This window comes from Colias croceus, chromosome 15 (genome assembly GCF_905220415.1).
Source record: "Colias croceus chromosome 15, ilColCroc2.1".
Lineage (NCBI taxonomy): Eukaryota > Metazoa > Arthropoda > Insecta > Lepidoptera > Pieridae > Colias > Colias croceus.
Genome location: NC_059551.1, coordinates 5,868,895 through 5,894,499, shown reverse-complemented (window position 1 = coordinate 5,894,499; position 25,605 = coordinate 5,868,895). Strand labels below are relative to the sequence as shown.

Sequence of the window (25,605 nt, the reverse complement as noted above, 5' to 3'; positions counted from 1 at the left end):
AAAAACCACAGAAAAAAACCTTAAAACTGATGTATAGATTATAGACCTGATTGGTGTTTGAGTGGTGTTTGGACTTTGGGCTCTAGGCTCTACCAAGGGCTCTACTTGTGCTAGATCTGTGGCTCTACTTGCTCTACTTTGATTTTTGACAGCTGACTGCGCAGCTGACTGTCACTGATAGAGATTCATTTGAGATTCATACTGTTTGCGCTGTTTGCCAATAATGATATAATTTGAATGTGATTTGAATTACCTATATCAAAAATTTTAGTGTATCAGTAGTACAGATAGTTTTACATACTTCTAATTATTTAATAAATACGTATAATTAAGTACGCTGTATATGTTGTGGAATAGTATTGGCTATAACGTTAAATTATTTTATCTCTCTACACCACAGAACTCTACACCCACTTGTAAATATTTCGTATCTACTCGCTTTACTACCTCCGGTCGAGATAGAGATGTTTTTAATTTCGTAAAATATTGTTATTTAAATTATGTGATAAACAAAGTGTTTGCAATACAAGTTAATGTGAAGTGATTAAACCAAATCCTTGTCAAAATGATTTATAAAAGTTATTTTGGTGTGATAATTGCTATTATATTCGTACATACAAGTTTTACTCTATCGCTATACAGCAAACCTTGGGGTGAAAAATATGAAAGCAATAGCTGTCCGAAATTATATCCTAAAAATTTTGATAATTTTATGCCAATAGGTAAGTTATTTATATTATTTTAAACTAATTTCCATAATGTGATTATGTGAAATGCTTTTGACAATGGAAACATATGTTTTAGTTAAACACATCAAATTAAAGCTTATTTTTTTACCTTTTAACAAAATTATTTTAAAACCATTAATAAGACTCTTGGATATGGTATATTCATGTAAATCTTGATGTATTCCAGATGTATTTATACATAGAATAAATGAGAAATAGTATTATTAATATGATAAAGTTAATTAAGTACTTTTTTGATAGAAATATTTATTAAAGGTTTAGGCAGCATTTCTTTTATTTGTAAATCTATTCATAGAACAATATAGGTATTATGGTAAAAAACAAATCTGTAATCTTTCCAGGAAACCTATCAGCTGGAAACTATACAGAAAAAACAGATTTAAAGGGTCTAAAAGAATGTGTTATGGCATGTTGCCTTACTCATATCTGCAATATTGTGTTCATTGTTGATACAAGATGCTTTCATATAGAGTGTGCGAGTGACGAACTCTGTCTACCACTGCCAAGAAATGGACGCAAGTGGGATAGCCATGTGTCTATGATACTTGTGAAACCAGTTTCACCTAATGGTAATGTTATTCATTTATATTTTCAGAACTGAATGATATTGACATCTTCCTGAACTATGTAAATAATCTAGATTCTAGAGGCTAAGAAAATATTTTTAGTTAAATATTTTTTTATCATTCAATTGTGTTGTGTTTTAGTGCATCATTTATAATGTTGTAAATTATATCTTGTAAAAATATGTTCATTGAAAGAAAAACTTGGTTAAATAACACTCTTTTTCTCATTATAATTACTATGTAATTTTTATTTTATAGAAAATTGGTCTGAAATACTAAGCCAATCAAGTTTTAGAGAAGAAAGTAATAATTTCCAAGACGAAGAACCTGTATATGCATATTCTAATCGTAATAATGAAATTGCTGATGTTGATGAATCCAATTTCCTGTCACATTTTATCAACAACCTTCCTACAATTGACGAAGATGACTCCCAATATGAAAAATATACAAATAGTAACGATAATGAGATGATGTTAGCATCGCGGTTTTTGGAAAAGGTTGCATGTGAAGTAGGGGCAAGTGATTGTCCTTATAATGCAGAGTGCATACCGCTGGGCCATAATATGCATAATGGTATTTGTAAGTGCATATTAGGGACTGAAATGAATGCACAGGGATCTTGTGTGCCCATTCGTCGATCATATTCCAAAGGCCCAACTGATTCAATGGAACCAATAAAGAATCCAGAGGATATTTTGTCTCAAACAAAAGAAAATAAACCAGTTCAAAATCTAACAGTTTCCATACTATCAAAGGAGGTCAGTAATACAAGTTTTTTAAGTTTAAAGTGGTTCATGTGATCTTGGTTGAAATACTTATATTTTCACTTTTATTTAGGTTCAACTGCCCGAAAATGAAGTTACTTTAGATGCATATACAATACCTGATGAAAAATCCACAATGAGTCATTATAACTATGTATGGACGTTGGTTAGCCAACCCAAAGATACATTCACAGGTAACAATATTATATTGAGTTGTTCTCAAGTGATTTTTTTCTCCAGTAGGTACCTGTTCATGCACATTTCCAAGAAATAGAAATAGAAATAGAAACACATTTATTCCCAAAAAAGATGATACAGTAGATACATTAAAATTCAGACAACACTTATTACTTAAAAAAAAGGTATAACATTACATGTAGACGTAATATTATATTATATCTGTATCACCTCAGGGAAAGGGATTACTGACTCAGCATAAATGTTACAGCTGAGGCTGTAACGCTGTTATTCTGTCAGCACCATATTAAATAAAGAGTCGAGTGACTGTAAAGAGTATTCTAACTTTAATGTAGCGATTACGGACTAAATTATGCTATAAATGTATATATTATAAAGTATGAAAGTTTTCATGTTAAGAAGAATTTTCCCAGTTCCAGTTAGTATATTTATAAGTTACTAGCGGTCCGCCCCGGCTTCGCCCGTGGTACATATTTCGCAATAAAATTTTTTAACATTTTTTTATATGTATGTATGCCTATGTTCTTTCTCAGGGTCTAAAGATTGTCTGTGCCAAATTTCATCAAAATCGGTCCAGTAGTTTATGCGTGAAAACCATACATACATACATAATTACAAACCTTTCCTCTTTAAAATATTAGTATAGAAAAAAAAATTATATCAGCTTTCAAACTTATGAAACTCTATATTTCTAGGTAACATGAAACAAAACGGAAGTACAGTGACTCTAACAGATCTAACAGAGGGACAGTATTGTTTTAAAGTCACAGTGAACGGAACTAATTCATATGGTGAGGGTTACGCTAATGTGACAGTGCTGCCGCCGAAACGCATCAACAAGCCGCCTCAAGTGGTCATCACACCACAATCGCAGACTATTAAACTACCTAATTCTCTTGCCGTTTTGGATGGAAGTGCAAGCAAGGTAATTTATACAGTCAAATAATAAAATTTTGAAAATTTCATCATAAATAAGATTGTATAAGTATTTTCTAAATAGACCTTGAGACAAGCCATGACTAGGCTTGCTACAAAACATTAATTTAAAAACGCATTTTAAAACACAATAATCCACAGTGTCTTATTTATCATACATGTTGCATTTAAATGTTTATCAATAACTCTTACAAAAATGTATTCAATAACTTTATTTAAAAAGGGTCAATGGTCCTTTATAATTATAACTCCTATTATTTTATCTCACTTTGATAACTGAGCTGCAACTCACGACCTAAATACGCCCTTGTGTATCATGCAAATTTTTACGATAAATCCTCTATCAAAATGTTTATTATTATATAACTAGCTGTGCCCTGTGGTTTTACCCGCAGTGCTCTACTGTAGCTATAGCCTTCCTCGATAAATGGGCTATCTAACTCCGAAAGAATTTTTCAAATTGGACCAGTAGTTCCTGAGATTAGTGCGGTAAAACAAACAAACTCTTCAGCTTTATAATATTAGTATAGATTAGACAAGTACTTTTTAATGAATTACTTATTATATTACTAATTTAATTTCAATTAATAAATAATATACATGTATGTAACATAGTTACTGAATTTAAGAAAAACTAAAAAAAAAATTTTAGCTCTATATATTTCATTTGTGATGCAGCTATCCTAATTTGTATGTATAATACAAAAAAAAATTGTATGCAATGATAAGATGGTTACAATGATAATAGTTTCAATTGAAATATTCATTACCCACATTTGATAGCAGTCGTGATATTTTTTGTAATCAGCTGATCTTTGTAGCAGCTTTCTATGTTGTTCTATGAATGTAGATTGAAAGATCAATTGAAAGTGACTATATTTCATACCATTTTGTTAAATTGGTGACAGAGAAAAGTCTTTTTGTCCATTTTATTGTCATGTACCTATAAGTACCATAGACGATATAAATTCTAATTTCCTAAGAATCTGGATCAATTAAAGTAATTCATATTAATTGATATCAAAACTATATAAACTACACTAGTAAACTCAAATTTATATTTTTAGGACGATGATAGTATAATATCTTGGCATTGGGAGCTGACTTCTGGTCCCATTGGCTACCAACCACCATTAGAAGATGGTGCAACATTAGTACTAAAAGACTTGAAACAACCAGGAAACTACACATTTAAATTGACTGTGGAAGATTCAGACCATGTGAAAAATTCTACGACAGCCAATATAACTATTTTAAATCCCACAGACTATCCCCCAGAAGCAAATGCAGGTAATATTAAGAATTAAAAATATTTTTCACATTTCAATATGGCTCTCAAGTACAAAATAAAATTTAACGCATTTTGATTTTGTTTTGATTACCTATATAAAGTACTAGCTTTCCGCCCGCGGCTTCACCCGCGTTTTCAAAGAAAAGCCCGCATAGTTCCGTTCCCGTGGGATTTCCGGGATAAAACCTATCCTATGTGTTAATCCAAGTTACCCTCTATATATTATGTGCTAAAAATTTCCTTGTAATCGGTTCAGTATTATTTGCGTGAAAGAGTAACAAACATACATACACATACATCCATTCTCACAAACTTTCGCATTTATAATATTAGTAGGAAGCAAGTAGATATAAAAACTAACTACATTATAAAACACATTACAGTACATGATAATATCTTATCATTTTCATTTTTTATTTACAACATATTCCACGAACTGATTTATCGTATAGAAAAAGTATTATCAAAGGGACAATTATACTTTAATCCATTTAATTATTTATACAAACAATAAATAAATCATGATTGTATATATTTTCAGGGCAAGATGTAATCATATACCTGCCTAACAATAATTTGACATTAAATGGTTCTCTTTCTACTGACGATCACGAAATAACATCATGGGAATGGACGAAATCTGCTGAAGACGCAAATAAAGCAGTTGATATGCAAAATACTCATTCGCCTTATTTACAGGTACATAAATGTCAATTTACAAGATTTTTTTTAAAGTAAATACTACTTAATTTAATCTAATTCAAAAATATTTTTTGAAAACCTCCAATAGTATTTAAATCACACAAATTATTTGATATAAAAATTATAAAACACCATTTAGAACTATTCATTTACTAAGCTGTGAGAAGGAAGTGTGGCAACGTCGCATCTGTGTCGTGTCGGTAAGAATTTGAGTACCTTACTGTACTATCTAAAGGATGTCTCGTATAATATAATGAAAATGGAAAATATTTTTCTCGGTAATATGGGATATAATATTTAGTTATTTGATATTTTCGTTATTTAGACTAGGAAATTATTGCATTTTTCAAATTGCAAAGTTCTTGACCACCGAAAATCGAATCGTCTTAAAGACTTAATTATAGCGCAAGAAATAATACGCCCAAACATTAGTTTACTCAAAATATTTGCCTTTTCAGTTATCGAACCTATCGGAAGGCATGTATTCTTTCGTGCTCAAAGTGACAGACTCATCGGGACAGTCGTCGACGGCGGGCGTGCATGTGTTTGTCAAACCGCCGACAAACACGCCCCCTATAGCCGATGCTGGGCCTGATGCTGTAAGTTAATAAATAAATTGATTTATCTATGTATAGCTGTCTCTGACCGCTCCCTTGGTACAGTGGTTAACGCGTAAGCGTAGCATCGAGGGGTCCTGAGTTCGATTCCCAGTGGAGATGAAGAAAAAAAATGTCTCTGTTTGGCAGGACACAGAAGGCTGATCACCTACTTGTCCCGAAAGAAAATCGATCAGTGAAACAGATGTATAATGCATCTGCCCCTTACCCCACTAGGGGACATGGGACTTTATATAGCTGTCTCTACATAATCAGTAGTAGGCAGTATTCTTAAATCTACAAGACAACGCAATGTGTAAAGAAAGATTAGTATAAAATATATTACTTATTGCTTTGTTTGCCAACCAATACACAAGCATTCTCACAGGGATAATGCATAAAATTTACTTTTATGAATATGTAAGAACATAACCGCATGCTTACTGATTTCTACAATATATTGTGTAAATATGTAAAAACCCTATTGCATGAAAAAGGCGTGAATTTATTTATTCTATTTCAATTAGAAAGTCTATTATTTTTATTTGATTGTTTTACAAATATACAAAGAATGAAATAAAATATATTCTAAATTGTAAATAAATAAATTCGGGCCTTAAAAATGGTGCGTGATTAATTCCAGTTCATATCACTACCACAAACATGGATCGTGCTGAACGGCACTGGCTCGCGCGACGACCATAAGATAGTCGCGTACACCTGGCGTTGCCTGTCCGGTCCCACTAACTCTAACATTATCAACTTTAACGAGTCCATAGCGAACGCCACGTCACTAACCAAGGGACAGTACGTGTTCTCGCTCACTGTGCTAGACGATAATGGCAACACTGCTACGAAGAATGTCACTGTCACTGTCACGCAGAGTAAGTTTACAATTTGTAGAAACATATTTAGTACTCTGTTAGAATGTTTTAGATCCCATTTATTTGGGGTCGGCACAACCAACACTCCTTGTTAGAATGTTTTAGATATTGTATGGAAAAAAAATGCCTGTAATATGCATACATGAAAATAAATAACTCAATTAGAACCCATTCCCTAGCTAAAAGTTTAGAGTAGAAGTTATTTTCTCTGCGGATGTAGTTTATGTATTTATAAAAAAGGAACATATTTTACTGCAATCCTATTAGCGTAGAATCACACATAGCGAAAGCTCACAGCAGAATACAAATCCTATGTTCTATTAACCTTTAGTACTATATAATTTTCCTATATCATACACAACCATAATTTTCTCTTTAAATTTAATAAAATTCATGTTATATACAGCACATTGCATGAATTCAACCGTTTTCTTTAGATGGGTTACTGGACTAATATAGCTTTTATTGTTAAGAAAATCGTTACATGGATTTCTGAAAATAACTGTAAATTAATGTACTTCAAATACATAAAAATCTACAGTAAACTATAAAGTATGACCTAGCAGAAATACAGCATACCTGTAGCAATTATTATTTTATTATCTTTCATAGATAAAAATAGTCCACCGAAAGCCGATGCGGGCGGAGATCAAGTACTGACCTTACCCTTGCCTGTTTTAATTCTAAATGGGTCAAAATCTTCTGATGACTTTAGAATAGTCTCTTGGAAATGGACGAGAGTTTCTTCTGGTTTAGCAGCCGGCACTGTTATATTGGATTCCGATAAACAACCAGTATTAATGGTAAGTTAAGTTTTATATAAAAAAAAGTTTCATTTCAACTGTACTTTTGAAGCTCCTTAATACCATTCGATAATAATTAAACCTGAAAAACCCATGTGGGTAACCATAAAAGTCTTCTTTCTCTTAAGCGCCAAATTATAATTATTTCAGCTCACGAACATAGAAGCCGGACGGTACGTGTTCGAACTGACAGTGACAGATGACCAAGGAGAATCGAGTCGAGATACAGTTAGCGTACAAGTGAAGCCAGACCCGTTAGAGATGAAGCTTCTAGAAATGACCATAAACACGCCCATATCGACGTACACCAAAAGCCAACTGGATACGCTAGTGCAGAAAATGTTGCTTCTACTAAAAGAGGGAGTGAAGGTCAACGTGACTGAGATACGCGGGGAAATCGATACCGGCAATACGGTTATCATCTATTTTTTGTCTGAAAAGGTATTGTAGTTTGTCATTTAGGAATATGTAGGTATGGAAGCAATAGAGGATACTAGATTTCCGCCCGCGGCTTCGCCCGCGTTTTCAAAGAAAACCCTGCATAGTTCCCGTTCCTGTGGGACTTCCGGGATAAAAGTAGCTTATGTCTTATTTTGGGTCTTCAGCTACGTACATACCAAATTTCAAAGTAATCGGTTGAGTCGTTTTTACGTGAAAGAATAACAAGCATCCATCCATTCCCACAAACTTTCGCATTAATAATACTAGTATGACTCTATTGTTTTTAAGCTATTGCATAGCTTCTATCGCGGGCCTTGAGCGCGGGGACTGAATCGAGAAATTCCGTAACGAAAAACCTCACGCTCCCCACTCCGACGGGCGGAGGTGTGGCTTGAAGGCATAGCATGCAATAGCTTTACCGCGGCAGTACCCGAGTGACACACGTATTTTTTTAACCGACTTCAAAAAAAACGAGGAGTTTATCAATTCGGCCGGTATGTTTTTTTTTTTTTATGTATGTACACCGATTACTCCGAGGTTTCTGAACCGATTTACGTGATTCTTTTTGTTCGATGCGGGATAGTGTCGAATTGGTCCCATAAAAATTTTATTCGGATAGGCCCAGTAGTTTTTTATTTTATGAGCATTTTTGTCTGTAGGTATTTGTGAATGTTGCAAGTGCAAGTTTGAAGTCGGTTGTTTTTAACGCAGTTATTACTTGTTTTTTTTTGTAAACAGGGTGAAGCGATGGACGGTTTAATCGCGTTGCAACAGTCACGTAGCGCGGCGATCTCGTGCGGAGCGGCGCGCGTGCGGCCCGTGCGCTGCCTCAGCGCGTGCTCGGGGCGCGGCGTGTGCGAGCAGGCCACGCGCACGTGCCGCTGCGACGCGTTCTGGATGCAGAGCCTGATCACGCAGCTGCAGCCGGACGCGATGCCCGACTGCGGTGAGACAGTGTAGCGGTCGCGGTGGACGGAGTAATTACGTGACTATAATGCGTGCGGTCACGTGATGCGGCCATTGCATATAAAATTATCATGACTTAGATTCAACAATTACATTTTTTGAAGTGAAATTTCTTTAAGCGCATGGGGGTAAAATTATAACGGATAATACACAAAAACTGGTGGGGTATTACCGTCACGAAGATGTACAGCGTTTTCTTTTTCAAAGAAGAGCGATTGAGAAAGGACGAACGTAGCAAAGAAGATTTACTTTTAACATGTGTACTTTGTACGCACGCACTTTTGAAGTGAAACTTCTTTAGGCGCGTTAAGAGTAAAATTTCAAGGTCACGTCATGTCAATACCGTCAAGCCATGAACGTATCTTTGAATCTTGCCAAAGAAGTTTCACTTCTGACACGTGTGCACGGCACACACGCACAATTTTTTAGTTTATGCAAAATCCAACTATCAATAAATAAAGCGGAACATCTTTAATATATATAAATCTCGTGTCACAATGTTTGTCCTCAATGGACTCCTAAACCACTTAACCGATTATAATAAAATTCGCACACCATGTGCAGTTTGATCCAACTTGAGAGATAGGATAGTTTAAATCTCAAATCGTTTAAAGCGAGCGAAGCCGCGGGCGGTAAGCTAGTAACATCGTATGTGCAGACTGGTCGGTGGTGTACGCGAGCGTGTGCGGCGTGGGCGCGCTGTGCGCTGCGTGCGGCGCGTGGTGGGCGTGCGCGCGCCTCGCCCGCCGCGCCTGCGCGCCGCGCAAGCCGCGCCGCACCACCTACCGCCTGCTGCCGCGCGCTGACCTCGAGGACAAGCCCTGTGAGTTAATTTGCATCTTTCTGTCATCGTGGTCCGATAATAGTAAGCGAAAATCAGCAGAGGTAATGTATCTGCAAATGTGTTTGCCAGCGTGCTGGAATAATGAGGGTAAAGGGAGGAACGACGGCAATAAAGTATTTTCTTGATAATAAATATTCTTATGAAACAAACTGCAACTTTTTGTGGTAGCTCGCACTATAATAACAAACATTCAAAGACAAAAATCTACGTTTATTTTAACTCAGTTGTTTCCAAATTTGTATTCGTATAATTAAAAATCCTTAATTTTTCAGTCACGAGCAAAGATCTGTCCGAAACGGACACGGATTCTGACGTGCTTTACGAAACGAAAAACAAAATTACGTCATTCACGTCACGCGCCGCGAACGGCGACGCGCAGACCAACGGATGGAAGAAAAATGGCGCTAAAATGTCTCGACGGATCAAAACGTAGCTCCGTCGCATCGTGGCTTATGTCCACGTGTACTTGATTGATGCATTCCATAAACGGGAACGGACACCACATTGCCATGTTAGTTCGGTGTCAGGTCGATAACCGTTGTGAATGCAGCCACAGACCGTATTAAACTAAATAAAGCACTTTCCTCGGGCACTTTCTCTATTAGAGTATTTCTGGAAGTGTTCGTTAATTTATACAAAATTCCTCATAGCTAAAGTAGACTAAAAAAACCAAATAGTTCTTCAAAATCAAGTTATTTAAAAACAATCTTCATTAAATTGCTCCACAAAGAAAACTTCTTACTTTATGTAGTTTAATATGTGGTCTATGGATAGTTTAAATAGATCAAATGAATAAAGAAGAACTCTAGAAAAGTTACTGTGAAGTGTGATTGACTCTTAGCTTATAAAAGCTCTTTGACACAGATGGAGATTCTTTAACATTTTGCATCACTTCATCATATTTCAAATACCTATATGGCTACATGTATTAAAATTAGCATTTCTATGCACAATGTAAGGTATTGTCCAGGTATTGGATTAACCCAAAATTATTATTTTTATAGGTACATTTTATTTTTGTTATTTTTCTTTCACAGTATTTGCTTTAATCGGTATAAGTATAGGCGATACATATGCGATAACTGTATGCATACTATTACTTAAACGAATGTTGATAAATCTCATTAATAAAAAAAAATATCAAATTGATTGGATTATTGATATGTCCATAAGAATAATACATTATAAAATGATTATAAATAATAATAATATGTTCACCGGTAAAATTATTGTTGTGTCGTGTTACTAAAATAAATTTGGCTTAAGGTAAAAATATACAGACTTGAAAATTGTTAAATTAGATAAAATAGTATAAAGTAATGACGATGATGATATATTCCATAATATTTTTGTAATATATGTGATTATAAATAAGACGTGTTAGTAGTGCTTTGTAGAGTTCCATAAGCTAAATGTGTAAACGTATGAATTAATAATAGAGAATGAATTACTAAAAAAAAATAAGTTTTAAAAAATTTAGTACATTTTTGTCATTTAATTTTTAGCTTAAGAAATGCACAAAAAGCTGATATGAATTCCATAATAGTTCAGGATACATCGCCCATTTTTGCAAGTGACTACTATCAAGCTAATTTTCCGTTTGTAGCTTTATTTTGATGAGACGCCCAATAATTTCGTGTACGAAAGTCTCGATTGTGGTAGCTAACAGAGATAACAAGGATAAAAATTTTTGATTTGATGGTTCTCAAATATTTATTACTAACTGAATTTTTTTTTGTTCAATCTCAAGATAATTACCTATATTATTCGAAAAAATATTTGTCCTACAAAATCTATGGTTGGTTCAAAGAGTCCCCCTTTCCAAAGTGTATCGATAACGAGGTCATCATAAATGATTACTAACAAGCTGATTTTTTTGTCTTCACTTAGTTAATGTTTATATAATTCAACAGACATATTGTCCTACAAATTGCGTAATAAATATTTGAGAACCATCAAATCAAAAATTTTTATCCTTGTTATCTCTGTTAGCTACCACAATCGAGAGTTTCGTACACGAAATTATTCGGTGTCTCATCAAAATAAAGCTACAAACGGAAAATCAGCTTGATAGTAGTCACTTGCAAAAATGGGCGATGTATCCTATAACTATAATATTTATTAAACTGGTCACATAAATCAAATTTTTTACTTCGGTATTATTTAAATTTATTTTTTGTTATACAAAATCTTATATTTTTCTATTATTGTAGTTTGTAGGTACTTATAATAATCGTGTATTAAGCAGTATCCAGTACAGATAAGATAATGACAAAATATTGATTAAGGCATTATAAGTAAGATACAATTTGCTATATTAAAGTGATGTCATGATTTTTATAACTATCCTTTAAAATTTTTAATGATTTACATAATAATCGTGGAAAAATGTGGCGTGTCTTGCTTTATTTATTAGCTTTATAGGTACTGAGTTCCGTTTTTTATGCAATAATTGAGGTACTTACTAAAGGATTCGTGGTACTCGTCTATTTTTAAATAATAAAATTAATTAGAATGTCTTATTTAATGGTCCTAACAAACCTATAAAATAGTAAAAGTAATAAAAATGTTATGAGTACTGTTTATTTCTACCACGAGTCTGTTTCAATGATAAATAATTAGTTACTTAGATTTAAATAAACTAGTCTTAGTTTTAAGTTCCATATTTTTTAATATTATTTTAATGGTATGTATTATTAATATTAATTAATTATAATTATAAAATCATAATAATATGTGATGACAGCTGTAAATGTATTTGTACTTATTTTACTGTGTAATGCATATTACCAATGTTATTTTTTTTAATTTATTAAAATCATATTCTAGATTTTTTTATCTTTTATTGTTTTAACCATTTTGAATTTTTGAATAAGTAGGCAGGTTGGACAACGCTGGCAACGCTTGGATTTTATCACTTCATGTATTTAAATTGAATGTGTAATATAATGAAGTTGAATTCGGCTCTTATTAAATCAGGTCGAAAAATTAAAAGGAAAATGCTTGAGTACTTAATAGCTTGCTTTAGCTATCAGGTATCACACTTATAAATATAAGTTAATAGAAAAAAATACAAAAAATTGTTGTATAAAAAATTTATTGCTTTGTTCACCAATTTGCAAATTTTCTAGCAATACTATATGAAGCAACTTACGTACATAATAAATCACTGGTACTTTATCAATCTGGAATGATGCCCAGCACTAAGTTAAACTATGAACACTAACTGGCTCATAATACATACCATTGCCACTACAATATTTTTGTTATTAAAGAATTACATGTGCTTTATAATTTCCAAGTAACATTTCTATATTTATATTGTGCTTATTAGAGCTATTACATTAATTGTAAAAAAAACAATCATTTTAAGGCAATACAATTAAGTAACAAATATTTAAAACAAGAAAAATGAAATGAGGAATACAAAATTAATAATCTCTTTCATTGAAGCATACTCCATAGAGAGCATCCTCCTAACGTAACATTTTTAAAGCCACTCAATCTCAACACACAGTTCACAAATCAAAAAAATTATAAAAATATTGAGTATAAAAGATAAATACTGACTTAAATATTATATAAACATGTTAATTTAAATAAATTAACTGAGTTTATCATTTATACAATGCTATTGAATAAAAATCAATAATAGTAACAATATAGATATAATCACATACTTATCCGAGGATACCTTATGCATTCAAAAATCAAATATCAGCCAAACCACCCATTTTAATACTAAGATTGCCCATCAAACACTATTATTATGAAATCTTTAAAGCTATCTGGGCTTATTATAAAAAGTAAGCCAAAGCTATAATTTAATTAATCTATCAATAATTATTTGGCCTTCTTCTTGCCAGACCGTACAGTAGACTCTACTTCTTTCGACCAAACATTTTTATTAAGAGTTTCTCCGAGAGAATACAAAGCACTAACAAATCCAAGACCAAAAATATAAAACATTATCCTCACAGGCCAACTCATCACAGAAAGTACAGGATAGACCCAGCTACCAGTCTTAAAGAATATGATGTGTATCCAAATGGCATACCCAAGCATAAAAATAGAAAGTATAGATAACCCTATTTTTCTATTAGGATACATTCTGAAAGAGGTAACAAGTTCAATCACTATAAATATAACAATATTGGAATGCATTACATGATTTAACCAAAATGGAAAGTATGCATCCATAACTTTTGGCAAAATGAGTTCTCTGTCCACTGCATATATTCCCCAGAAAGTTATTCCCACAAACATAGACAATGGAAATGCAAGAGAACTAAATACAGTGTCTTTAAGGCGCCTTATAAAAGGTTTATTAGATGGCATTGGTTCATCAGTACCTATCACATCATTAAGTAAAGCAACTGTAAAATATGCAGTTTGAAGCATCTGAAACAAAAAAATGTAATGTTGATGTCTTTTAACCCATAATTTAAATAAAAAAACAAATAGAAGTATACACATATTAATACTTACTGCATTTAAATAAGTCAAGTATTTAAATTTTCCGCCAAAAGAGGTTACAGAAGTTGAGGTGCTAGGCACTCTTACATACATGAAATCATAATAACAGCCGTAAGAAAACTGTATTGCTCCAAGTAAATGGAACAATATTTTCCACATGTTTAATGCTCGAGTCACCAATTATCCTAAAATTAAATGATTATCTAAGTAGTGAAATTTCATAGCACAATTATTTTTCTTATAAATCATATCGCATTTACCTGAAATATTAATTTAATATTAACACAAAAAATGATCCTATTTATTGTATTTGTATTTTAACTGTAATCACTTATTAAACTTAGGAAAACCAAGTAATGATAGATGATTAATATAAAAAAAATTGCGTGAATCTTGGAATGAAATGAATTTGAAGATTGAAATTTGGAAATTTTAATAATGATGTCAAAACTCAAACGTCAATGAACGATGACATTTGATTTTGACAGGGAATTAAGGTCTGACCCATAGAGTAATATAATATATATGGTCCGACCTCACTAGGTGACTACGCGGCAATGCAGTAAAGCGACGCGATGCGACACAGCCATGTGCCATTAAGTACGTAATTGGTTTCATTTCATGTAATACTAGCTGTTCCTCGCGGTTTCACCCGCATTGCTCCGCTCCTGTTAGTCTTAGCGTGATGATATATATATCCTATAGCCTTCCTCGATAAATGGGCTATCTAACACCGAAAGAATTTTTCAAATCGGACCAGTAGTTCCCGAGATAAGCGCGTTCAAATAAACAAACAAACAAACTCTTCAGCTTTATAATATTAGTATAGATAACGTACTAAGAGGGAAGAAAGTCGTTTCCATAGTCGTTTCTTTCGTAGGACTAGGAGGTAGTATAATAAAAGTTCATCACCTAAAAAGTATAGGTACGTAGTAAGTAGTACTATTATAAGATTATATATTCTGTTTATAAGTAGTTTCATATTTAACTTGAAGTCACTAGTAAATTTTTCTCCGTTTCAAAATCTGCACTTAAATAATATCTATCAAATCTCTGTAATTTCATAACTATATCTATTAATATACAAATAAGTCATTTAAAATAGGTAAAAAAAACGAATAAATACACACATTATATTCAATAAATAATTGTAGCATAAACATAATTCCGGAAAAAGCTGAAATGATCAAATAGGTGGTAATGTTGATAAATGTGTAATGTCTTCAGTTGCTGCAGTGAAAGAAGGCAAAGCTCGTTGCATATATCGCGGCTGTGATGACGGCAACTTGGGTAAAGCGCCACGCACCAATCGACGCAGTGCGGCGTTCTTTTGACGTAATCGTAAAACTTCATCGTGTATGTGCTCACGTTCTGTAAATTTAAAAAACAGAGATATTTTACTTAATTGAAGTGTCAAGTGAAACTTTTTGCTATTGCATAAAGTTTGGTCACGTCATGGAGGATTTTGGAATCTTTGAATCTTGCCAAAGTAGTTTCACTTCTGACACGTGTGCTCGGCACATAATGGTTACAGTGAACCCCATGAAGGAAATAGCTATTTAAGACAATAATTATTAGGACTTACCCTGTAAAATTTTTAAGTAATTATTCAGTCCTGTTAGGAGACCATCCCAAAAACGATCTTTTTCCGATGAAAATATATTTTTCCACTGTGCCCAATATTGTTCTATTTCATCTGTGGATAATTTTCTTGAAGAAGTGGAAAAATCAGGAGGTTTTAAATTGTCTCTGGAATTCAAAAATTTCAAATACATATATAGTTAACTAGTGGTTCGCCCCGTCTTCGCCCGTGGTACATATTTCGCAATAAAAGGTAGCCTATGTCCTTTCTCGGGTATCAAAATATCTCCATACCAAATTTCATGCAAATTGGTTCAGTAGTTTAGGCGTGACAGAGTTACTTTCGCATTTATAATATTAGTATGGATTGAAATAAAACCATTGTACACAGTTTTTTAATTGAACATAAAATAATTTAAAAAAAACGTCATAATATTTTAAATGAATCTATCAGGTAACTTACAAGATTTCATACAGCTTTTTCTTTTCAGGTGGAACGAAAATTGACATGTATTCATTGAGAGCAGTCAACACTTGCATTGGTTCTATTTCTAAAAAATGACCCACTGAAAGACAATAAATACTATTTATACATATATTATATAGTTAACTGTGTGGTCTATTTACAAATTCAATATTTGGTTTATATAAATTAGTCAAATCCGTCCAGCGGTTTGGGCTGTTGAGCCAAATAAATATTATACTTTTTATGGGTTATATTTTTCGAGGGTATGTATACAAAATTAAAACCCTCATTCTTTCGCAGTCGGGTAAAAAGTGAAACAATACTTATTATTTACATGGACATAAAAATGGGTTAGTTTGTTTTTTAGCGGATACGAGTGTGGGTTGAGAGGCGACGGTGACGCCGCGCGTGCCCCCGCGCCGGGCTGACCCTCCCGCGTCTGAAGACACTTCAATTATTGGAATATTACCTGTTGATAAACAAAAATAATCTTAAAACAATTTGTTTATTTATACCCATTTTATACCATAAATACCTACAAGACAAATTAAATACCAATATTACGAGCAATATTATAATCGAAGATCTAGGTTTGAATTTGCCGCTTGTTGTGTGCAATAGGAAATGGAGACATTTTAAAAGGAGATCAGAAATTCCAAAACTATAATAATTAATACACGCTACAATACAAATTACAAAGTCTATATAATATTATGTCTTTACTTACAATTTATCTATGTTTACATTTTACTTACTTTTGGGATCGCCGCATTTTTGTAGAATTTGATCCGCTTCAGCTATCAAAAGTTGATCATCAGGTGTTAGCTCGTTTGTCCTGAAATTTGAATCTTGAATTAAACATTTTCTCTTTATGTATTTCTAATTGATTTCATAATATTTAAATAACTACCTAAAGCCAATAGAACGAGAAGTGCTGGCGGAAGCACTTCTGCAGCTTGAACGTTGTCTCATCGAGGATCTATCACCTAAAGATATCGCTAATAAATAATTGTAATTATTACGTATTATACTTATAACATATTTTATATAAAATAATATCTATTATATACCGCGTACGCTTTTGATACTCATACTTGCGTGTTGAGAAACTTCTTCGTGGGCATCCACCTAAAAATCAGAAGGTAAAGTATAAGTAGTATACAATGTAGTAGGTATATAAAAATACTCGATGATGGAACTTTTTTACAATCTTTGCTAATAAGTCGCTTACAAAAGGCTTACCGCTAAAGGCTCCATTACTTCAGAAGTTGTTTCAAATCCAACACAGATGGGGCAAAATGCGTAATTCAAAAATACTTTACATAATAATTCAATGTCTTCTTCGGCTTGGATTTCGAGTGCCTGTAGAACAGAAATAATAGTTTAAATTATGTTAAAAAAACACAGATCGTACTGACTTTTTAATTTTTTGTATTTATGGTTTTAATACCATGAATATTGAATCCAAAGTACACAAATTTCTAGAGGTTAATTGATATTTTTCTATCAATTTTAAAAGACGATCCTCCACCAAAAATCCAGTGTTATCAGCGACCATTTGGAGTATGTGACGTACCTGCGCAATAATGAAAATTTCGACTTAGAAATTGTTAAATAATAATATTGAACGTAGATATGTCATGTTATTATATTACAGACGCGGACTTACCAGTCGATCCTTTGCCTCCTTAGAAACTGTATTCTTTGGATCCACACTATTCGTATCTAATGCTGGTTGTGGAGTGATTTGATTCGACTCTACATAAAATAATTGAAAAAATTGTATAAAATTGTATGAGACATCAGAAAATGGTTATTACTAGTATAATTTTATATATTTTTTGACGTTTAAGTACACCAAATTACAAAAATTTTGTATGAATGATTAAGCCCCGCTTTCAAATTCAGGACAAAAACAAACTTACCATTTCTCGCTAGAGGACTTTTAGGTGGTGGTGGTGGAGGAGGCGGCGGAGGTTCTGCGAGGATATGCGCATGCAAAGCGACCTCAGCCTGCCGCAGCTGTTTCGATAGTTCCAAACACTGTGCCGCGTTCATACGCCATACTTGGTTGAATTTATAATTATTGACATGAGAGAAGTGACGGGACTTTTTTTCCAAGTCGTCCATCGCTTGCATGAGCTTAACTACCTCAGCATCTGCTCTTATCTCTTCGATAGCGCCGTCTTCTGCGGCCTTTCGTATTTTAGCACGAAGAGTATTTGCGACATCGGACATTTTATTCAGTTTTCGTTTTTGTTGCGATCTGACGAAAACGTTTTCTTCTTCCCGTTTTTTCAGTACCTAATAATAAATAATCATAAAAACCTATACCCTAAGATATTAAATACGTAAGAACTTTGAATCTTACTTGATAATTGTATCCTATTTTCTCCGTGTTGATAAGACAAGTAGCTTTTAATTTTTCCAGTTCTTTTTGTAATTCTTGAATTAACGACTCAAGTTCAATTTTTGCTTCACGATATTTTGCATGGTGGTCCCACATGATGGCCTCCACTTCTTGTTTGTAATCTTCCAGCTAAAATACAATAAACGCGTACCTAATACATCACCAGTATTGTTTGATCTGCACGTACTTAGGTATCTAGCACGTTTTTTTTAGTACCTACCTGTTCAAATTTAAATTCCATGTGTGCTACTTCTTCTTTGTCTCTTTGCTTGTAGAGAGCTTCCCATCTTTTGTTGTTATGATCAACCATTGAATCACGCTCTATATTTATTGCGTGTTCAATTAAAGCCAATTGTTTTTCATAAGCTCTCTGCATTATGGTTATCTGTTTCTCAATTCTTTCCGAAAGTTCTTTTATATCATTATCCTATAATATAACACAATATTTAGTTTACTGCAGAAATTATTTAACATAATTAAATATTATTTAACTAATATATTCGATATGTACTTGTTTTTCCAAGTCTTCATAATAACTCTCGTCCATTCTTTTAAGTTCTAGCTTTAAGTCAGCAATGAGATTGTTCTTCTGCTCCAATAGTTCATCACATCTCTGTTTTTGTTCTTTTATCGCCGCATCAATGTCCAGAGGATCCCTTATCTTTAGCATTTCGTCCCAGTTAGCAGCAATGGCTTCATATTGTATTTGGGCTTCATTTGCTTCAGCTTCAATTTTCCCAACAGATGCTATCCAACACAATAAAATATAAATTTTGTCTGAATTGCAATAAATTCTAATAGTAAATTATAAAAATACGTACAAAATATTCAACACGTAATATTGATAACTGGTACAGTTACCTAAGTTCCGCGAGTTTGAACTTTGAACTAGGTAATGTTTAATAAGGAGGCACCTACTTAACATTCTCTTAGAGAAGAGAGCTCGCCGAATGACCTCCCGTTCATCAGTGGTGACTTTCACGTTAGTCACTTTAGCCGCACCATCTAAAGCTAAACGCTGTAGTTCTTCTGCTGCTAAAGACGTTGCCTGCTCTATGGGTCCAGGCTCCTCCTCTTTGAATGTTTCCTCAGATGTCTGTTCAGCTCTGTAACACATTATCTTTATAATTCTACATTAGATTTCGTTAATTTATCAAAAGGGTAGGTACTTTTTTTACATTAAATTCGTCGTTAACTGTTGTGCACTTTTTTGCAGCAAAGTATATTTTTGCCATAGACTACTAACTAATTGTTCAATTAAATTTTAGTTCAAAATTAATTGTTTTCATTATAATTTAAACATGAAAGACTATAATTATATATCCTAACATGAAATTAGGTACCTACACTTACACATACCGTTTTAAAGCTTCCTGTCTTTTCTTAATACGTAGAGCTCTTGCAGCCTTTCTTTCAATAGGATCTTGTGAAGTAACTTGTGGCTCTTTAGGAGCCAAGACATCCTCCTCCTCGTCTTCGTAGCCACCGAATTTTCCTGCCATATTTTTAGCTATCTGCCCACTCCACTTTAGAAAATAATTAATGTCATGTACCTAATACGATTTTTTATATGTGATTCGAATGTCGCGTGGACGTGTTTCAAGAAGAGGAGGACCACATATTTATTTATAAGACGTGTACAATGCATAACATATCTGTATAAAAACTCAACTCAAACAAATCAACAGATTCGTGTCCATAGCAACCACTGCAAAATCTATTGATATGTAAATAAGTTTTTCATGGTAGACCACAGTGGTAGACAGAATAAAAATATCTCCATACCAAATTTCATGCAAATTGGTTCAGTAGTTTAGGCGTGAACAGTGAGTAACAGACAGACAGAATTACTTTCGCATTTATAATATTAGTATGGATATACATTTTCACCCCTCACGTAATGCTTATCATCGATCTTATCACATTTATTTTTTACAACGGTTTTGGGGTCGTTTGGTGAAATGGATGGTTGTGACAAATTGATATGATTGCTACCGGTAATTTATAATAATAGCACACCCCGGACACTCCATACAAAATTATCGTTTTGTCAGTCACACTGTAGAGACTGCAAATGTGTGTGTTAACGCTTTATGGTTAGCACATTTATGACTAGCGTAAAAAAAAATTCGCGTTTTTCTGATGAAATACATCCGTAAACAGCACAATATCTAACCATTTTCTACGAAAAACGATAATCACAAATCCAAAATAATAAAATTACTTTAAGTCAATTTGATTAATGTTGTCAATCTTCGTTGCGTATCGTGTATCGTCCCTGTTCTGTGTCCCTGTTAGTTTGTTGAAACTTGTTGGAACTTGTCGGCGCCGATCAGCGCTTATCGGCGCATGTTCATATATTTTCCTGCGCGGGTTACCAGCGCCGATAAGCGCATATAAGCGCTTATAAGTTTCAAGCTTTCTTTCTGAATACGCCCCTAGGCATTATATTATCTTAAAATTTAGGCATGACTTTGTCGTTACAACATTACAAGATATCTGAATAAAAGACAAAATCCTTTTAAATTTTTTTAATAACTTATGATTTACTTCTTGCTGTTAAGGATGATACCATCGTATTTCTGTTGGAACCACTTCATGGCGTCTTCCTTTGTCAGGCGGTGAGGGAAACCAACCTTGCCGGTTTTTCTCCTCCTGTGAGCTACGTTGAAACCTAAAAAAAATACCATAATTATAAAATACTGTTTATCATTGGAAATATTGATAATTGTGTACATTTTAACAAAAAATTTCAATAATTTCTCTAAAACATTTTCTTTGTTGTTATAATAAGGATACTTATATATTTAATTTTGTTATTTTTGTTCCTTGCTCTATAATGGAAACATAAAATATTTTGTCCCTAGTAATAAAGCAAGATTTTTATAGCACAAGCTTTACAGAATGTAGATGTATTATCTACATACTTGAACATATGTGCCTATACAAAAAAAAAAACAATTACATTCTCATTACTAAGATTTATTTTTATTGTATTTGTTTCATAGCTGGTAAAATAGATGATTCATAAAAGCTTTACACCCTTAAACTTTATACTTAGGTATTAAAACAAAAAAATACGTATTTTATGGACAGAAGTGTTAAATAACAATAACCTAGACATTTTATTGGTATCATGCACTTTTTTTTTCTCAACATACTTCAACATAACTAGTCATAGTTGAAAAAAAAAATGTTTCAAAATCTTCACTTTGTTAATTACTTATTTAAACACTTTTCACATTTATTATGAAAAGAAATCAATCTTAAGTTTCGGATCAAAAGAAAATATTGAAAAGAGTGAATGAATTACAACATGGTGTGTGACAAATGCATTGTTATTTCATGAATTGAATGAAATATTTTTTGTGCAACTAGGCATTTTCTATACTATCAAATATCTATTTGAGTATATGACACCAAATTTATCATTACTTCAAGCTAAATAGTAAATAAAAAATTAAATACTATGTCTTACCTGGACGGCCAAGGACAACATAGAAGTCGAGACCATAGATACCAATAGAAGGATCGTACTTGATACCCAAGTCAATGTGTTCTTGAATACCGAAACCAAAGTTTCCTGTGGCTGAGAAGTTGTCACGTCTCAACTCGTATTCTCTGACCTGGAATATTTTGCGATATTACAATTTAGATTGTATGATGATCTTGATAAAATTTCTATAAAATTGAATTTTGGCATTTATCTAAATACTTTATGTATACAAAAAAAAAATAAAGCAGGACACATAAGGCTGATCACCATAAAGAAAAATCAATCAGTGAAACAGCAGAATTAATGTATGTACTCCATATTATGTTACTTGGAACAAGGTAAAATAAAATAAATAAAAATAATCAGCCAATACAAACCCTAATAAACAAAATCGGGAAATACAACAATTTATGAAATTCTATCACAATTGTTTCAATAATAACTGATTTTTTTTTTCCAATAAGAAGACCTAAGAACTATATTGACGGACAAGATAAATACAAAAACACATTTAATTCTCACAGTATATAAAAAAATTGTTTTAAAATTTAAACATTCCACAATAGTGTATATCTTCAATTCAAAGAATATTCTTATAAATAAACATTCTATAACTAACTGAATAATTATAACACAAGTAGTTAAGAAAAATTTAGCAAAAATAAATGTTATTTCGCTGAGTATTCTAAACAGTAAGAAAATAGTGTTTAGAAGTTGCAAATTGGAAATATTACTCTTGCATGAATTTACAAAGAAAGCACAATTAATTATGTGTCTCTTGAACAATTCATGCTATGCAAAACTCATAAATTTTGTTAAACTCACTTTTAATCCCCTCTCGAGGATTTCTTCAGCCTTGGCACCACGTACAGTGCAGTGCACAGCAATTTTTTCATTACGACGGATACCAAAGGATCGCACAGTGTAGCGAGCCTTCGAGAAGACGGGCTGTTGACCAGTCAGCTGTTCCAACACCTGAAATAAAACATTTTTGTATTTAGAGGAGTATGCAATTATTAACACTTAATTTAATGTAAAGAAATTTTAAATGAAGAAAAATACAATGAAATGAAATTATGAATCATCCCAAATCCATCCTAATGTTTACAGTAATTGTTAGTTTGAATAACATCATTAATTTTACCATATACTTATAAACAAAATAAAAAAACCTTCTCCAGTCAAGCTTATTACATGGTTAATTTTACAATACAATAAAAAATAAATATGAAGGAGTAAGCAAAAAATAAAACCTGACATTAGGATAGTGGAAATCTACCCCAAAATTCGCCTCAATAATCTTTTTGTTCAGGTTATGATTTTAGGTTATATTCACTTGCAGGACATGTAAACAAATTTCAAAGTGTGAAGTAAGTTTTAAAACGATACAATATATACATAATTTCTTACCTTTGCAGCACGTGTCAGTCTGTCACCAGATTCTCCAACACAGATGTTTAAACACAATTTTCTGATATGCAGATTTCGCATAACATTTTTAGAGTTGTCTTTAGGAGGCCTTTTGTCCTTCTTGCTCTTTTTGGGTGGGAGCGCGGGTACGGGTAAGCGCTGAAATGTACACCAAGCATTTTAATACTTATCACTTTCAATAACAACATGAAAATCACCTAGTTGCTCGTCTAGCGGCGATAGGGTTATTTTGATGGTAATATATTATTTGTATCGCGAAATATATTAATATGCAAGTCATTTGATAAATACACTGCATTATTTCTAACAAATAATCGATCAACGTCTAATACTTTGTTTGATTAAAACAGATTTAACAACTATTTTTCACAAAACACCTACCGCCATGATCACAACTTTTAAAAAGAAGTAAAACGTCAAAAATTATTAACCATAAACATTTGGTCTATAGACAACTGTCAAATAAAGATCGTTCAGAAACATTCAGAAACTTTAAGCTGCAAGGATTTTATAGAATGTATCAAAAAATATGCCATAGCAAATTTGAGATATAATATAAACAGTAAATGGACTATAAATATAACAGAAATTACATCGTTCATTAAATTATTAATTCCATGCATTGCCAATCCATAGATATTAGGTACCTTTCGGTACCAGACTGTACCAGATCAATAACAATAGATATAACCCTGTTCTGTGGATATAACAATCAACATCGCTGATTGCAGCTGCGCACCAGCTGCGCTAGTTTAATCTAGTACGTCTTAATTTTTCATAACGTTGAAAATACATACAGTAAAATGTTATCACTTTAATTATATATTCTCTACGTATTCTCTACATACATATAACCGTACTATTAAAAAAAAGAGTGTGTGTACTTATGTACACGCGTTAGAAGTTATCCTTTTTTGGCATATGGAAAAAATACTAGAATATACAACTTGAACATAGTTATCAATTTTCATACCACCTAGAACTAACTTCATGCTGTTAAATTTAGGTGTCGCGTCCGCGTCGGTGTGTGCGCGCATCGTAAAAATTCACTCTTATCATTTTTCACCATCGCGCCAAAAGAAGTATAACTTCAAAAAAAAAAGAGTGTGTCTACTTATGTACACGCGTTAGAAGTTATACCTTTTTGGCGTATGGAAAAAATACTAGAATATACAACTTCAACATAGTTATCAATTTTCATACCACCTAGAACTAACTTCATGCTGTTAAATATAGACCGTGTCGGTGTGCGCGCGCATCGTAAAAATTCACTCTGATCATTTTTCTCCATCGCTTTTTTTTTTTTTTTTTTTGTGTGGTGTTTCTCAATGTTAGCCAGAAGGGCTTCTACATTTTAACGCGGACGCGGGGGTGAACTGAAGGTTCACCCTGGTAGCGACATGCACAAGGGCGTCCCCCCTTGACGGGGACCACGAACCTCGGCTTGAGCTGTCGCTTGAGTGGAGGAGGCCAGAAGGGCCCTAATCGGACGGGCGCTCACCCGGGTGGGCGCGGGAACGCGGAACAAGGGACCTCGTCTTCGCCGGCGAAGACGGTGTACGCTTTCTGCTGTGGTGTGTGCGGTGTCGCGGTTTGTTCGACGTTGGGCTTCAATCGCCGAGTCTAGCCGTGCGTTAGCTTTGGTAATATCATCGTCGGAGTCGTCCAAGACGTGTCTCGGCCGCCTACGACGATGAGTGGGATCGGGTTTCGCGACGTATGCGATGGCCTTTGTCACCAATGGGTTAGGGTGGTTTTTAGCCTTGTCGAAGTAGCGCTTTGACGCTTGCTTCATCCATTGGGCTATGGTGGGGAGTTCTAAGTCCCTATGTAGGTCCACGTTACGCACGAACCAGGGCGCTCCAGTCGCTATTCTCATGAACCGCGACTGAATCGTCTGGAGCTTGTGTATGGAGCTGGGGGCGCAATGCGCGAAAACTACACTAGCATAAGTGAGGATTGGACGGACCACCGTTTTGTAAAGTGTCACCTTATTTCTAAG

The 25,605-nt window shown here is 33.4% G+C and overlaps 4 protein-coding genes across 4 annotated transcripts; 1 reads left to right on the top strand and 3 right to left on the bottom strand.

Moving 5' to 3' along the window:
• Positions 1–240: 240 nt before the first annotated feature.
• On the top strand, positions 241–10,826 carry LOC123697974 (dyslexia-associated protein KIAA0319). The gene is made up of 14 exons (XM_045644550.1): positions 241–722; positions 1,091–1,318; positions 1,574–2,076; positions 2,156–2,276; positions 2,976–3,205; positions 4,284–4,506; positions 5,049–5,206; positions 5,668–5,808; positions 6,449–6,689; positions 7,302–7,492; positions 7,643–7,933; positions 8,672–8,879; positions 9,558–9,722; positions 10,016–10,826. Exons 1-14 carry the CDS (start codon positions 566–568, stop codon positions 10,174–10,176), a joined length of 3,018 nt encoding a protein of 1,005 aa, XP_045500506.1. The 5' UTR covers positions 241–565; the 3' UTR covers positions 10,177–10,826.
• Positions 10,827–12,823: 1,997 nt separating this feature from the next.
• Positions 12,824–14,637, bottom strand: LOC123698006 (androgen-induced gene 1 protein-like). The gene is made up of 3 exons (XM_045644600.1): positions 14,480–14,637; positions 14,232–14,404; positions 12,824–14,144 (listed from the first exon to the last, which is right to left on the bottom strand). The coding sequence occupies exons 2-3, from the start codon at positions 14,376–14,378 to the stop codon at positions 13,587–13,589; spliced, it is 705 nt and encodes a 234-aa protein (XP_045500556.1). The 5' UTR covers positions 14,379–14,404; positions 14,480–14,637; the 3' UTR covers positions 12,824–13,586.
• A 705-nt stretch (positions 14,638–15,342) lies between these two features.
• On the bottom strand, positions 15,343–20,321 carry LOC123697979 (dynein regulatory complex protein 1). Its single transcript, XM_045644555.1, has 16 exons — positions 20,036–20,321; positions 19,595–19,782; positions 19,188–19,423; positions 18,897–19,103; positions 18,638–18,805; positions 18,192–18,570; positions 17,936–18,024; positions 17,717–17,842; positions 17,509–17,628; positions 17,337–17,394; positions 17,177–17,252; positions 17,022–17,101; positions 16,601–16,735; positions 16,264–16,366; positions 15,805–15,968; positions 15,343–15,590 (listed from the first exon to the last, which is right to left on the bottom strand). The coding sequence occupies exons 1-16, from the start codon at positions 20,176–20,178 to the stop codon at positions 15,406–15,408; spliced, it is 2,457 nt and encodes an 818-aa protein (XP_045500511.1). The 5' UTR covers positions 20,179–20,321; the 3' UTR covers positions 15,343–15,405.
• An 871-nt stretch (positions 20,322–21,192) lies between these two features.
• On the bottom strand, positions 21,193–24,101 carry LOC123698008 (60S ribosomal protein L11). Its single transcript, XM_045644603.1, has 5 exons — positions 23,985–24,101; positions 23,583–23,741; positions 22,998–23,147; positions 22,155–22,302; positions 21,193–21,350 (listed from the first exon to the last, which is right to left on the bottom strand). Exons 1-5 carry the CDS (start codon positions 23,988–23,990, stop codon positions 21,223–21,225), a joined length of 591 nt encoding a protein of 196 aa, XP_045500559.1. The 5' UTR covers positions 23,991–24,101; the 3' UTR covers positions 21,193–21,222.
• Positions 24,102–25,605: the final 1,504 nt, after the last annotated feature.

Bases quoted from the DNA above. Each gene is read 5' to 3' on its own strand.
- LOC123698006 (XM_045644600.1), bottom strand. From the start codon at position 14,378: ATGTGGAAAATATTGTTCCATTTACTTGGAGCAATACAGTTTTCTTAC. The intron at 14,145-14,231 runs GTAAGTATTAAT...TTTTTGTTTCAG, and splicing joins ACTTGACTTATTTAAATGCA to ATGCTTCAAACTGCATATTT.
- LOC123698008 (XM_045644603.1), bottom strand. The intron at 22,303-22,997 runs GTGAGTTTAACA...AAAATATTCCAG, and splicing joins TCCTCGAGAGGGGATTAAAA to GTCAGAGAATACGAGTTGAG. The intron at 21,351-22,154 runs GTAAGACATAGT...TATTTTTTTTAG, and splicing joins TGTTGTCCTTGGCCGTCCAG to GTTTCAACGTAGCTCACAGG.
- LOC123697979 (XM_045644555.1), bottom strand. From the start codon at position 20,178: ATGGCAGGAAAATTCGGTGGCTACGAAGACGAGGAGGAGGATGTCTTG. The intron at 18,025-18,191 runs GTAAGTTTGTTT...TATTTTATGTAG, and splicing joins AAGTCCTCTAGCGAGAAATG to AGTCGAATCAAATCACTCCA. The intron at 17,395-17,508 runs GTAAGCCTTTTG...TCTGATTTTTAG, and splicing joins AAGTAATGGAGCCTTTAGCG to GTGGATGCCCACGAAGAAGT.
- LOC123697974 (XM_045644550.1), top strand. From the start codon at position 566: ATGATTTATAAAAGTTATTTTGGTGTGATAATTGCTATTATATTCGTA. The intron at 2,277-2,975 runs GTAACAATATTA...CTATATTTCTAG, and splicing joins ACCCAAAGATACATTCACAG to GTAACATGAAACAAAACGGA. The intron at 5,809-6,448 runs GTAAGTTAATAA...GATTAATTCCAG, and splicing joins CCGATGCTGGGCCTGATGCT to TTCATATCACTACCACAAAC.